Here is a 16,067-nt window from a genome sequence, read left to right on the forward strand (position 1 = left end):
TACATATTGTATTTATTGTGGACAATAATAAGCGCACTTTAATAAAAATAGGTTAAATTACATATCCAGAGAGTAACAGATGTTTTGTATGGATAAACCAATTCAGACAAGACGGTAAATTTAAGAATTAATGTATCAGACAGAACATCGTCACAGATGTGAAATTTTTGAACTTGGAAAGTAATTCAGATGAAATGTGTCCAAAATCTATGTATTTCGATGTAACCAGTCCCAATTCTTTTTTATTTGAAAGCTGGTGCTTCCCTTGGGGTCCCATTTAAATTTCGCCTAGCCCTGATAATTTAAATGTGATTTAGTTTCTTTTTAAAGTAATTTTTTTTAATCTATTCACTAGCCTTATTACAGTTAAAGCTTAAAACTAGGTATGTAAGCTAAAAATGTTGACTAGAAAAACACAATACACGCTTGCATCCATCAACTTTTTTACCACCTTATCCTAACAATAAAATAACGATTACAAAATTACATATAATTATAGCTCTCTAAATAAGAGGTCAACAGTATTTAAAACATTACTAAATTTTAATTTTGATTGATATTCAGTGTAGGTGTGATACTTTGTGTGTGTGTGGGTGGAACAATGTCTTGCATAAGGGCCTGTGACAGTGCAAATATGACAGGCTTGTTACTGACTTATGAATACTTATTGTGAAAAAGTTTAATGTATTATCGTCCGTTTGTTGAGACGGCTAAGAGCCTACTCAAAATATTTAATTTGACAGTTTCTCAACTGCATGTGCCTACATATCTTATAAGTTGAGTGGTAAAAATGATAACAATTAACCGAGTTTGAAAAGGCATGTTCTATGTTCCACTGTTCACTCATTTTCCAATTATTAATTGTATATTACCATTTTTTCCAATTATGTCTTATTCTTTTCCTTATTTACAGATACATTTATGTTAAAACTGATCAAGAGATAACAAGATTTAATACAATTGAGCAAGAATAGAGAAACTTCATCAAAATATCTTTATTATAATGAGTTTCATATAAAAAACTAACTATTCGAATCAGCTTTGCCCGTGGTACATTTCTGGGGTAAAAAGTATCCTTTAGCTCTCAGGAACAATATAGCTTTCTTTAGTGAAAAAAATTTCAATTTTGACCAGTTTCGAAGCCTTTAGATACAAACAAAAAAAAAATAATCCTTTTTACATGCTTTTTATTAGCTTCACCTGTATGTTTGTTTGTAACCGACTTCTTTGGGCGCGATTTTGACCCACTTTAAACGGCCAGATTTCGTTCAAACTTTGTAGATTTATTGAGGACCGATGACAATACACTAATTTGATAAAACTATTCCAGTTTTCAATTTGCAAAATATGATTTTTGTTAAAGCGTGTTTTTTAGTTTTTTTAAACTATTATATTTTATTTAATATAGATTACCAATATATTACCAATACATTATCATAAAATGAGTAAATATACATCATGTTTGTTTGAACATTCTTACATAGGAACTACTGTAACAATTTCAAAAATTCTTCTTCGTAGGATGTATATTGTTTGTGATCCCAAAGTGGCAGTTATAGGCAAGCACATGTACTCATCCTTAATAATTAATGTATGTTGATAAAATAAACAGACATACACATTCAAAACTACATTGATTAGAAACTAAATACTTTGTCCACTACTGTCTGATATAGAGTAGGCTAAGTAAAAATAAAGAATGGAAACAAGATTAAACTTAAAAAGGAATTAAATCAAGTGGACGCCCAGATAAGTGGATATTGGTCAGTTGTATATATAGATTTATACTAAACCTTTACGACAACAAGCTCTTTTTTAGTTAATCCAAGATGTATTATTATTGTAGAAACATATTTGTGAATTTTAAAGATGAGAGAGAGAGAGACTTTTTAAAGGTTACAGACACATCAATAAGGTCAATAACATAGTCTTTATAGCTTTGGCTATATAAAATAACAAATGAACTTTCTGTTAATATTGTTATACACACTGGAATCTACATGGGAAGATTACTTAGTCACACTTTATCATTACATCAAAATGTGTGAAATGCCGTGTCTCCTAGTGTGATAAGGGGCAGATGATATACACATCTGCTTCACTGGTCCATTTTCTTAATGGACAAGTAGGTGATCAGCATTCTGTGTCCAGTTAGACCAAGATATTCCTTTTTTTGTATGTCTCCACCAGGAAACAAAGCTAGGACCCCTAGGATCTACGCTCGTGCGTTTACCACTGTACCCAGAAGGGAGTCTTAACTTTTCTACAAGGGTTTCTACCAAAAAGGGTTTAAATCTATTAGAGACTTGTCCATAGAGCACTCAAGATTGACAATGCAATCATCATAATCAGTTAGTTATCACTGGAATGCTATTATTTCCTGTTGATGATAACATTAAGGATATGACCTTCACTGATAAGCCCCCAAGGATGTATTATCAGGTTATTTACCTAAGGTAATTGTTAATTTTAGCTATTGTCAGAGTGTACAGGAAGTTAAGGTGACTGTACTATAATTACCGCTATAAAACCATTTTAAGGAAAAGTTTATCAGAGGCAGTTCACTGACAATATTAAGTGCAATGACTTATAACAGCTTCGCATAGTAGTAATGTGAAATTGAGTTTTATTTATGTGTTCATTTATGGAGTCCTAGTGAGGATTTAGGCAGTGTGTACAATTGCATTGCTCATTTTTATTTAGTTGCATAAATGCTTATATAATATTATGTAGAGATTGTTTCTTAGGTTATAAACAACAATAATAATAAAGTGTTAACCATATAATTGTTATTATAAACAGCAATTGACAGAACTGAATTGTACCCTGATTTTTTTCACTTTTTGTTTGATCAGTGAATTTGATAAGCATTGAACTAAAAATGCTGTTCCGTACAGTTGATTAAAATAACATAATAATTCAAGTGTGACTTGAATCACACATTGACATCAATGCTAATATGTAAATTGTTAAATAACATGGATCATAACAGGACTCACCGTTTGAACTCTTCAAATCACGATGGATAAGTGAAATCGGTGCATCGACGTGCAGGTAGGCCATACCGCGGGCCACTTGTATGGCCCAATCTACCAAGATCCCCGGGCGGATCTTGCGCCCAGACAGTACCCTATTTAACGGGCCGCCCCGGGCATATTCCATCACCAAACACAAATTTGGCTCTTCTAAACACACACCCTTTAACGACACTATATTCTCATGCTGCAACATCCAAAACAGTTTCGCTTCCTGCAGAACACTCTCTTTAATCACTTCAATGTCCTCGTTAGCGTCCTGTCGCGCAGCCTTCACCGCTACCACCTCGTCATTCCAATAGCCCCGGTACACTTTGCCGAAACCACCCACTCCGATGACCTCTTCCAGCTTGAGCTCCGAGAATGAAACACGCGGAGGGTCCACATCTCCGATCACAGAGGTGACGGCTAACGGGTCCTCCTCTGTGACATAGACCGCGGGAAAGATGCCAACACGGTCGCCGATTTTACCCGTCCACCAACCCTCGTCGCCGGATATGTTTGCATCTTTCGATAAGACCTCAACGATCTCGCCTCTACGCAGGGAGAGCTCGTCTTCTCCTTGCGCTATGTAGTCGTAGACGGCGGTAAACAGAGCGAGTGGCGGACGGTTTTCTTCAGCCGCCATAGCCGCGCGGCCGGCCGCTGGCCGCGGCGGCATCACCCCGGCCGGACCATGGAGCTCCCCCTCGCTCAGGCGCCGCGACACCGCTGTGACCTCCGCCCACTACCGCACATAACTACCACAATTCGCAACGTTTGGTTATGATCACCTTATTATTCCGCCATCTTTGTTTTCCACATCGATCATGGCGGTGTATGGAAGCGTTATTAACGGATACACTGGTTCGACAAATCGTGGCTTGTGATCGTTTTCGAAGTAGAGATGATGTAGTGGCTTCGCTGCGATAATGTTAATTATTTCTCATTCATCTATCACGTTCTTCAATAGATGGACGAAATGACAACCTTACTACAGCGAAGTCAGTGACAAACTGTCATAATAATGTTACTTCATAAAAAAAATTGAGAGTAGCTTGTATTGGTGCAAGAAAAAAATCTGATAAGAATTATATTCTACCAATGTAATTTCTATTTTTTTATGTTCTAATCATGCATTTGAATGCAAATTTTTGTGTTTGTTATTATATATCAATGTCTTAAATATTTTTTTTGAAAAATTTTATCTACGTTTAGTACTAGTAGTATACTCTGTAACATGGCGTGGTATTAATGTAGCCATGTAAACATAGATGGCGTTAATATCACATTTAAGTACAGCTTACAATTTTATTACATTTCATTTTTGGGTAGGAAACTCATATATCTCATAAACTAAGTTGTACCTTTACGGTGTATATATTTTGTCCGGTAATTTTGTCATATATTTGATTAAAATATTTAACGTTGTGGATGCTACAAGCTACCAAATAAATCATTCCACTATTTCAATACGTTGCATAAGAGGTCCCATGGTGTAATGGTGAGCACTCTGGACTTTGAATCCAGCGATCCGAGTTCAAATCTCGGTGGGACCTGCTTGCACTTTTTTTGATCATTCACATTATTATTGTTCCTTTCTTATTTCTGTTCATAAACAGTTTCTATATATCTGCATTTTTTTACGAATATATTTTATCATTAACGTCAGTAGTGTTGTGATTGTCTGTAGGGATGCTGGGTAGGGAGCTTTATTGATCGCGCGAAAATGGGATGGACGTATCCATTCGCGGCGACCACCCTGCCTGCGAGACGTGGGACCGCTTTTAAACCTTACAAGCACGCTTAAATCTGAAAAAATAAATAATTTTATATAGCAATACCGAGTTTTCAAGTCCCCGTCGCCAGACAATTAAATGAATACGATTAATTCGACCCACAAACAGTGAAAAACAACCTTAAATCTCGCCCGTAATGTGTGAAAAATCAAATAAAATTTGACAATACGTTGCCCCCGCGTTAACTTACACTGAAAATACGTGCATAAATATACAATATCTTTAATTACGTGCTGGTTTAATTTTCATCCATGATTTTGTCGTGTTTATTAATCGAGTTATAAGTGAAAACATTCAGACAATGGCCGAATTAAGACCGGGTTGACTTAATACTCGAATTCAACATGTTAGTAACAAAATTAATAGCGTCCAAATGGTATGGTTTGAAATGGTGCTGGGAAAAACGTTGGTTCGGTTTAAAAAGAAATTGTGGTTATAAATAAATCGATAAACGTGTGATTTTTTATGTTATTTTTGTTTGGTGATTATAAAAATAGCCAAGATGAATACTTTCAATGCGCCAACATCGCAGATAAACGCTATTGATAAAGTTACAACTGTGAAGTGCAAATCCGTGGATTTAGAAGGATACGTTATTATTGTGGTGCAGACCAAGGATAATAAAATTAAATTATATGGTAAGGGATTGCCTACATATGAAAATGACTCTTCAATCAATACTTAGACAATATATATTTCATTCCTATTATAGTAAATAATTCTTTTATTACAATGTGTACAAATAGTCATTGATTTGAGTAAAAGTCTGCTTTTAATCCACCCTATATGACTTCGTTGGGAACCAGTAACCTATAAACATTACATTGATTTATAAATATTATAGCTATATTATATTTTATTCCAAAATCATACATTTTTAAAGTTAATAATAAGATATTTTATACATATAATGTGACACGTTAGTATACGATTTGGCTCCTCCTTTATTAAAAATAAAACATACCACATATTAAGTGAACAGGATTGATAACAATTTAAATGAAAAAAAAATCCTCAATACTATATAAATTTATTATTTTTATTTTATTTACCAAGCGATTTTAAATAATGACTAACTTTTCACCCAGTTTCCGCAAAGTAAAGGAGGTTCTGAATTCTATATTCTTATATTATTTTTGGTTCTGCTACTCGATAAATCCGTGGGTTTTTTAAACGATTTTCGTAATTCTTTTTGTGTTTTATAGGAAATTGTTGATTATTTGTCTCAGTATAGAATCTGGTAGGGTACCTCCCCCACACTGACGTCAGCGACCTTTGCAGAAAATTATAAATCCTCGGAAAAAAATATTGGACTGTTCCAGGTTATCGATTGTCGTATTTCTATTATTCGTTATGGAGAAAATATAAATCATCTACATGTAGGGATTTTAAGAAAATATGAATCATAATAATATATGAAATGTGTTTTATTTTTTCAATATTAAATCCGTATTCTTTATAAGGTCATTCTTAATCCCGCGACTACGATCCGTCTTAGGCAAGCCATACACGCTACGGTCTACCGTAGAGGTCATCTGTGCAGCTATGCCTGTGCAGGTTAACCAAACATTGGTAGCGTGTATGGGGACATTCCGGTGTACCGGAGCGGTCTTCAGTTCTTTTTGCGATGGCATCGAATGAGGACGATGACGCATAATGAGGTACACCGTACGGCGTCACTCGAAAGAATTGATTTTCGATCTTGCGCCGGTCGCCTGCGCAGGCTCAAAAAACTGCACAGGTCTATTCCCACACACATTCCGGTCTACCTGCGCAGGCATACTTGCTCAGGTGGACCTTTCCGGCAGACCGTAGCGTGTATGGCTTGCCTTAGATAAAACGAACATCCAATGTATCTAAATACGATCATCATTTTTGCAAATTCTTTTTTTAAGAAAAAGCTAGACAACCTTCCAATTGTCAGAACCAGGCCAGATTAAATGAGACCACATTGCTTTCAAATAAAAAATGTAACATAACAACAAATTATGAAATAACAAACACAAAAAATACAGTCGTCATTACCTTCTCCTTTTTTGAAGTCTGTTGAAAAGAGTAATCATCCATCCTTACAAATTTAATGCATTTTTAATACTTGCTACTGTGATAAGAATCAGGAAGGGTAGAAGTCTGACTCATATACGTTTAAACTAAAAGATCAATAATGTTAGCTTCGAACTATCCTGAGAGAACTAACATTATTATATTTTCCCAGGATCACCGTCGGCAGGTAACCTGGATAATCTGGAGCTAGCTGATGAAATAATGGACGTGAATGAAACCAGGCTCGAAGATATGTCTCGTACGGAAGTATTGAGTCATATACATGAGGTGAGTATTTATTATTTGATATAGATAATATGCATATAACATCCAAATTTAATTCATGAAGAAGCAACATTACTGATGTAATATGTATGTTTGTAATGTTTTCACATAAAAACGACTTGACCGATTTCAAAATTTATTTTACCAGCACTTTATCACATTCTGTTTTATTTATATCATTTTCATCCCAGAAGTGCGACTAATATAAAATAAATGTATTCGTATGAATATTGATATTAACTAAATGGTTATAGGATCCTCGGATTTTTCTTTTTTAATTTTTTTTCGCAAATTTATTGATAATAAATTTATGCGTATTTAGTGATAGAAAGGCAAAACTGTACATCGAAGTCAGGTTGTAAAAACCGTTAGATTATAATTAAACTCGTGAGATTGCAAACTGTCGAAAAATTTGTGATCCGTAACACTCGCTTGCATTTTAACGCATTATTATTTGTTAGACTATAATAGGTATTTATCGCAGTTACGTATTATGCTAAAATTAACCTTTCCCAAACGTCCGCAAGGAGTTATATTTGTAAATACTTAGAGTTTGACCAATCAAATATTGTTTTAAGAATTAAGACATCATTATAAAGCATGACCTGAAAGCAAATTCACTTAAAGCAAAAAAAACGCCACTGATTCATGCCAATAAAAAACAATTCTCTTTTGGCAACGAACGAAAAATAAAGGCAAAAAAAAAAAACGGTAAATAAAAATAGAAATAACTCAAACCAAAATAAAATGCATGTAAAATTTTATCGGTAAAATACCTACACAAATGTCTCATCGAGCCATGGAATGTAATTTTTCAGCCTGAAAGTCTCTACGGTGGTCGCGTTTTTTATTTATGATTATTTTTATCGGAAGTTGCGATATATTTTAAGAAAAATAATACCAAATATAAAAAGGGATTAATTTAGGATTTCGGTGCAGTTCTTTTATATTTAAAATTATAATTGTGTACAACTTACGTTTACCAAAAACACGTAAGAAATTAATATAAATATGTAAATAAAGAAAAACAATATAATTATATATAAATATGAACATTGATGTAAAGTTGATGATGTTATGATATTTAGAGTCTAGAATATATTTTTTGGAGATCTGCCAATAGTTATTACAGCTTTAGAGGTTAAATAGCTCTATAGGGTAAATAGGCGATACAGACATCATGCTCAGTGATTGTATAATAATATTGTGAGATTTGGGACAATATCTCGTTAAAGAGAAACATTTGTACATGATTGGGCTAATAGATAGGGGAGGAATATCGTGCCAAAGTCGAGGATATATGAGAAACTTTTTGTTAATGTTTTTTCATGTGTTGGATACGAAATGTAGCATAAATCAATGGGGGACATATCGCTTTATTAAAATGGCCAACCCATGGCCACAAAACGATATGATAGAGTTTTTAACGTCTGTATAATATGTATAAGCTTTTATCGCTGCCCACAGATCAATGAACTGATTGGCACATTGGTCATTTGAAATACTAATATTATAAAGCTGAAGAGTTTGTTTCGTCGAACGCGCTAATCTCAGAAACTACTGGTCCGATATGAAAAATTCCTTCAGTGTTAGATAGGCCATTTATCGAGGAAGGCTTTAGGCTATATAACATCAGGTATTGCGTGGGTAAAACCGCGAGGCACAGCTAGTCTGCAATAATTTAGAAGTGCATCAAGTTAGCATCACTGTCAATACTTTTGCATTGATTTGAATGATTTGCAATATACGAAGAACGTCTAATATAAGAAATAATACGTATACATTTCTATTCTACTAAATTTTTTATTTAGAGGATTCTTTTTATGAGCTTATTAGCTGCGCCCCGCGGTTTCACCCGCGCAAGTCCGGTTTCACCCGTAGGAATATCGGGGTAAAAAGTTGCCTATATGTTATTCCAGTTGTCCAGCTGTCTATATAAAAAATTTCATAGCAATCGGTTCAGTAGTTTATGCGTGAAAGAGTAACAAACACACATACATCTATATAACCTTTCTCATTTATATTTATTAGTAGGTAGGACATTAAATCTACGCTGAATCTTTTTCGTCAGTTTACAATCTCGCGGGAATGGTTATTACAATTTTACAGTGACATATACAAGTACATATAAACGTTCCTCTTGAATTATCTATCAAAAAGATCGCATTAATATCCGTTTTATTGTTTTAAAGATCTACTCATACATAGAGAGACAGCGGAGTATAGTGTTTCATAGTATTATGTTATCTGTGGTATTATATTATCTGTGATAGCGGGAAGCGACTTTGTTTTACACTACGTATATAATATAAATATAGAATATAGATATATAAATATAGATATATAATTACGCGTCACGTTGTTTGTCCGCGATGGACTCATGCACTTCTCAACTTTTATCAACTTTGCAGTTTAAAAGTTATGAAAGTTTACGTTATTTCAATTGTGATAATTGACTATGTTCTTTTGAAGTCCCGTGTCCCCTACTGGGGTATGGGGCAGATGATATACATCTGTTTCACTGATCGATTTTTTTATGTACAAGTAGGTGAGCTTTCTGTGTCCTACCAGACCGAGACGTTTTTTTTGTGCGTCCCCACCGGGATACGAACCCAGAACCCCCGGCGGTCAAAACAGCTAGTATTAGAAATAAAATATCTCTATGTCTTCATATTAATATCTTAATCCCGTATATTAATAAGTGAGTAGTTTTCCATGTGTGTTCTTTGGTATTATAAATTAAATTAATAATTTTGTTTCAGTGCATATCGTCATGTGTAATAAAACTACGTGTGAAGAGAAGAAGTGAAACAAAGCTATGTGAGTACTAAATAGATTTATTTAACACGAATTATTGACTAACTGTAACCCGCGGCGTCACGTGGTACCCGGATAAAAGCCAATGTCCTAATCCAGACTATAATCTATCATCCGGAGGCCCATATCCTTTTCCTTACCCTTCCCAGTCCTTACCTGTATTCCCAATCCTTTCTTAATCCCTTCCCAAAAAGTCGGCAATCCATTTGTAGAGGCGTAAGGTCTGCAATGGACCTTATGCCTCTCCAAATGTTCATGGGCGGTGGTAGCGCTTACCATCAGGCGTCCCACTGGCTCCATTGCCGACTGTAACATAAAAAAAATATATATGTATATATATCACTGTGCCAAATTTCATGCAGATATGATAATCTGTACTCGCGTGAAAGAGCAGTAAACATCCATACATCCGTCCACCCATAATTACCAACTTTCGCGTTTGTAATATTATTACTAGGAAGTAGGATAACGTTGCATACGAAAACAATATCTGCATATAACATATTTCAAGTCTACTAAGGTCTTCTTATGTTAACGACGGCAATGGAGCTGGTGGGTCACCTGATGGTAAGCGCTACCACCGCCCATGAACATTTGGAGAGGCGTAAGGTCAATTGCACACCTTACGCCTCTAAAAATCTCAGCAATATTAGAATTCATTTCTTTTATTTGTGAAACTCTAAATTCCGGGTTGTATGTAGCCGAAACCTTATATATTAACAGTTATAATTGTTTACATTAGTATATTTAATATAACTTGTTTGAGACTGTTTTCTTCAATTAGTTCTTTCTTAGTAAGTTCTTTAAAAAAAGGAATATTCGTCTACTGCTTCCGATTTAGATTAAACAATTAAATATTTTAGTTTCGTTTTAATAATCAATCATCAACTAGCAACTAGCAACTCGACCGGCTTCGCATGGGTCCTTTACAGAAAATATAAATTAGTCAAAGAAATATTGTAATAGATTAAATACTAGCTATTGACCGCGGCTTCGCATGCGTTATATTCGGAGTAAAAATCCCCTTCTCCCCATTCTTTCTCTATGTTATTATACATATAAACTTGCCTCTTGAATCACTCTATACAATATTAAACAAGCCTCGTAATTTAGTTTTAATTTACCATGAAAAAGTTCTACTACAGCTCACGTGAAAGAAGCTGAAAGATTAAATAAATTTCAAACAAGTAAATTAAAGTAACACGTTGTATGCAGTTCCTCAACTCCTAGTTAATACAATTGTAGCACTTTTGTAATGAGATTAAGAGTAGAATGGCTTCCACTTGGATACAAACCTGTTTAACACCACTGCCAGTAATATCAACCTTAACTGAACGCGTTATAGTATATAATACAATATCACAATGTTGTATAACTGAAAATATGTTTGTACTGGCCGTACGGTTCGAACATTTAAAGTAACATGCTAAACTCGACAAAGTCTTACAGTCTGTTAATAATCGACGACGTTGGAACCTTGTCGGTTTAATGGCTTGCGTTCTTCATTTTCGCTGGACACAGCCTTTGAGGTTATAGGCGATGTTGCCACGTTTAATCGAAATACACCATTTTAGATAACATTAAGTTGGTGTAGGATATCGTTTTTTAAATAAAAAAAAAACATTATTACTATAAAGGAAATCTCATTAGGCTTTAAATTTTAGTTATAAGTGCCGCCATTCTAATAAGAATTTCATACCTCTTCAAGCGAGTGCTATTAATTTTCACCGTATTTAAACATACCATATTAAAATGATGTTCCACATAGCTACAAGAATTTGGAATACGTCTGATGAATATGATGTTATATTTTGGTGTAAAATAAATCCTGTAGCAAAAATTAATTTCAGAACTTAAAATATGGACTGAAGTTTTTCTTTTTTCTGAATATGATGAGTTAGTAAGCAAACGCAACTACAGTTTTTGCTATCAAGGATGAGCAAATACCCAATGTAAAAAAACAATGAAGTAAAACGATGTTGACTAATAATAAACCTTACTCTTCTCATCATTAAAAAGAAGTGAAATGGTAATACAAATATGCCATACATTGTTTTGTAATTATCTTCCTAAATTGCGAAATCAAAAAGTCGAAGGGGCTTTCCAAATGATTGTTTTAGTAAGCTTATTTTGAATTAAAATTAGAGTTAAATTAAATTAAAATTAAAGTTTTAGATCATAATACAAAAAGTTCTTCAGTGGCGCCATAAATTTGCTTTTTAAATTTAATTTAACATAACATTGACGTAAAATTGACGATTATTTAAAAAACTCTGAAACTTTAAAATGCAGTTCCATATGGAAGTAAAAATACAGAATATGAATAACAAATTAAAATTCTTTTGGACATATAATTTTTCATACATGATTAAAATAAATGAGTATAGACAGTGCATCTCTTTACTCTGGAGAATAGAATTAATGATTTTTATTAGCCCATTTTATAACCTAGTCAATTAAACAAGGAAATTATAAACACGCGTATGGCAACACAGTAATGTACAGAGGGACAGAGAGGGAAAACAGGTTGACGAGTCACCGCGACAAGCAATATTTACCGGCGCGTTTTCAACAGTGAACAATAATATTGAAAAACAATTACGTGTTCCGATTCAAAACATTGTTCAGTGGATGTGACATTTGTTTTGTGTGTTTGTGTTACTTTTGGATTGTGACGGTGGCCCGACTCGGGGTGAGTGACCTCTTGGCTTTGGCCTTAGCCATACAGCCTCAATGCAATTTCTTATTCAGAAACTTTTATTTCTCTCTGTCTTTCCTGCAATATTCTAGCTGTTGTATCTGATGATGTGGTCATAGGTTAATTGTGACTTTCACTGGATTAAATGTACTGTTATAATCATTTCTTATCTATGAAATCCCGTTCGAATTTCGAAATAGTCAAGCCTATCTGTGGATATTTGAAAATAGAATTTTTAATTTATTATAAATGAGTATATTGCAGATTTTAATAAGAAAAGAAAAAAATAATATTCCGGGAATTTTAAACGTAGAATTGTCGATGGAACAATTCAAACTTGTTTCGCGAGCTTTATTCTTGAATCTTGAGTATCTAGATCTGTAAGCTAGTAACACTGGATTGTGTTCTTTTTAATCACATTCCCAACATTTTCTCATCATGTTTCAGTGTTATATTTGTATACGTGTTGAAACAAATATAATTCGTGAAACTGCCTCGTTGTAATATGAACCCCATAAACATAGTTTAATCGCAAATTTTAATGTACAAATAAATAAACACCTGTTTCAAACCTTCATAATTACTTTAAAATAATGCACATTTACGTGTTATTCATGGCACATGACGTCATCAGTACTTGGTATATAACAATAAGATGACAGCATCACCACGGATATTCTAATTTTTTACAAGTATGATGAAATCAAAATTCGCATAACGTGAGCACATTAGAATGTAAAGACAAATTATACAAAGGTGTTACAATCAATTTATTACATTTGTCTTATGTAAATTAACGTGAGAACTCTTCATTGGGCAACAAGCAGCTTACTGCAACATAGCCATCAGATATTGAGTAAAGATGAGTTTACAAGTCATTGGTAATAATCGACGATTCGTTAGATTGCTTTGGCGCAGGAGTGAATCGTGTATTTTAGAAGTAATATCACAGATAACATAATACTATCCTATTAGTGATTTTAAATGAGCTGACGATATGACTTCGTCTCCATACACAACTTTTTTACGTAAGTTTTTTATGTCATAGCGGGTAACTGAGCTGGTGGCTCGCCCGTGAACCGCCCATGAACATTCACAGAGGTACTCTACGACTGCGTTGCCCGCTCTCAGGGGTTAGGAATAAGGAAATGGTTGACGACTGGAAAAAAGGAATGGGACGGTGAGGAAAAGGAAACGGTCAAATTAATACTCTTTTGCCTTCACTACGACTGAAGGCACGTGATATAAAAGTCCTTTATCGATTCGAGATTACGAGATTGGACACAGTATGCACTTCACTTCCACTCCAATCAGTGAATAAGAAAACCATGTGGAAACTAGCATGGCTAGGTTACTCAGAGCAAGCGGCGGCGTCAGCGTGGTGGACTATGGTATCTAGATTTGGAGTTGGAAGATGACAGATGAAGAGCTGACAGACGCTTTTCTGAATACATGTTTATAAGATGCAAGCTCAAAATAAATTATATCATAGTCGTACTAATATCGTAAATGCAGTGGTGGCTCAGTGATGAGAACCTCGGATTTTATAATCGATAAGTCGGGGTTCGAGACCGGGCGAGAGTGCAGGAAATAAATTGATTTTTCAATTTATCTACACATGTGGATAACATCACCGCTGCTTAAAACGGTGAAGGAAAACATCGTGAGGAAACCGGCATGTCCAAGAATCGAAATTTCGACGACATGTGACATCTGCCAACCCGCACTTGGCCAGCGTGGTGGATTATGGCCTGAACCCTCATAGGAGGCCTGTGTCCCAGTGGGAACATGTATGGGCTCATGTTCATCATGACTAATATCGTAAATGCGAAAGTTGGTCTGTCATTTCGTCGTCCGCGGGTGTGACCGCGCGGCACAGCTAGTATAGAATAAATTCTAACTCAAGCAAACTAATGAAACAGACAGTTACAAGTTGCAAGTTCACAATATGTTTTTTTTCCTTTTTTTATCTAAAATTGCGATGCCATACATACTCGTACACAGTAACTCGCTTACCAGACAATATACGAGACGTACAATCTTTCTTTTTTTGTAAATGTGTACCGTTCTATCCATGGAATGCATAAAACTGGTTCCATGGGACGTCAAACGATGATCCAGTTCATACATCGAAAACTCGACTTTATTTTTAATGCTTCAAAAGCAATTTTTGAAGTAATGGGTTTGGGAGACAATTACTGATACGTTTGAGAGAATGTCGATTTTATTGTCATCGTTTTAAAGTTAAATTTTGTTTGAAAGCACGGTTAACGTTAGTATGACGCGGTTATTATATAAATCGTTCGATAAAATCGCCAAGTTAACAGAGTGGATATGAGTGACAATTCACACTGGTGTAAGATGTAACGCTTTCGCCGATTACTTGATTAGACCTCTATTAGCCTGGTAAATTAAAGGCAAACAAATATGAACTTTCTCGTGTGAACATAGAATTGAGTATTGAACAAAAATATAAATTATTTTTGTATGAGAACATCTGTCTTCAAATTTCAATTGTGTTGTTAAAGTCTGGTTTAATATATGTCGGAATCAAGTCTCTATATGTAGAGATATTATATATGTACTCGCTACTGGAACCTGCGACTTCAGTCGCGTCGCATCCGGTTAAATTATAGGCTATTTGTTTATCCAGATTATAATCTATCTCTATACCAAATTCACATAGATCCCAACAGAGATTTCTGCGTCAAATAGGATCAAACAAGTACAAATTATCACAAACTTTCGCGTTTATAATTTTAGTAGGATTATCCATCCAAGTTGAACGGGCATACAATCAAAAAATTTACTCAAATCCAAACTCAAACACTTATTTCTTCAAAAAGACTTCTTCTGGAAGCACTTACACCATTCACCAAACAAGTAAACCGATTTTAATGAAGCTTTGACTGATCCCTAAGTTGGACATACAACAATACTGAAAAGAATTATTTCAACCCGACTTATGGTTTTGGAGTTTTGTATGGACAAACATACGTTTGTTATGAATTTGTAAATGACAATTGTACTCATGTTTCAAAATCGGTTTTTATTATTACAGATATATAACAAAGCAAAATAAAAATACGAATTCTCCCTTTACAATATTAGAGAAAATAAAGAAAACCGTTAAACATTATCTCAAATCAGACTTGCACACGAGATAATGAAGAACAAATATATAATAATCAATATACCTAGATTTAACGCTTTCAGTAGCTATTAATATAATTTCCTGGTCGGGTGAGCTTTCTGATCTATATTTACTGACCTACTATACCCGAAATAATACATCGGTTACCTCTACAGCTCAGACCACAGGCTTTAAAATTTCACAAACTTGACAGTTTTATGAACTAAAATGACAGGTGATTCTTATTTCACACACCTGTATTAATATTTTAATAACGA

At 34.4% G+C, this 16,067-nt stretch overlaps 2 protein-coding genes and 1 non-coding gene across 3 annotated transcripts in view; 2 read left to right on the forward strand and 1 right to left on the reverse strand.

The window, feature by feature from the left end:
- The window catches only part of LOC119833027 (mitogen-activated protein kinase kinase kinase 11-like), a 50,200-nt gene extending 46,176 nt beyond the window's left edge, over positions 1-4,024 (reverse strand). Inside the window, exon 1 of the mRNA XM_038356896.1 lies at positions 3,000-4,024. Within this exon, the coding sequence (XP_038212824.1) occupies positions 3,000-3,696 (697 nt within the window). The 5' untranslated portion in view covers positions 3,697-4,024. The remainder of the gene's footprint in view (positions 1-2,999) is intronic.
- A 477-nt stretch (positions 4,025-4,501) lies between these two features.
- On the forward strand, positions 4,502-4,573 carry Trnaq-uug. Its single transcript has one exon. It is a non-coding gene; the product is annotated as a tRNA-Gln (tRNA).
- A 727-nt stretch (positions 4,574-5,300) lies between these two features.
- Positions 5,301-16,067, forward strand: part of LOC119832817 (MAGUK p55 subfamily member 5-A) — a 107,342-nt gene continuing 96,575 nt past the window's right edge. The window contains 3 exon segments of the mRNA XM_038356589.1: positions 5,301-5,451; positions 7,029-7,144; positions 9,904-9,961. Coding sequence (XP_038212517.1) covers positions 5,316-5,451; positions 7,029-7,144; positions 9,904-9,961 — 310 coding nt within the window. The 5' untranslated portion in view covers positions 5,301-5,315.

The sequence above is a fragment of the Zerene cesonia genome, chromosome 16 (assembly GCF_012273895.1).
Source record: "Zerene cesonia ecotype Mississippi chromosome 16, Zerene_cesonia_1.1, whole genome shotgun sequence".
In the NCBI taxonomy this organism is placed as follows: Eukaryota; Metazoa; Arthropoda; class Insecta; order Lepidoptera; family Pieridae; genus Zerene; species Zerene cesonia.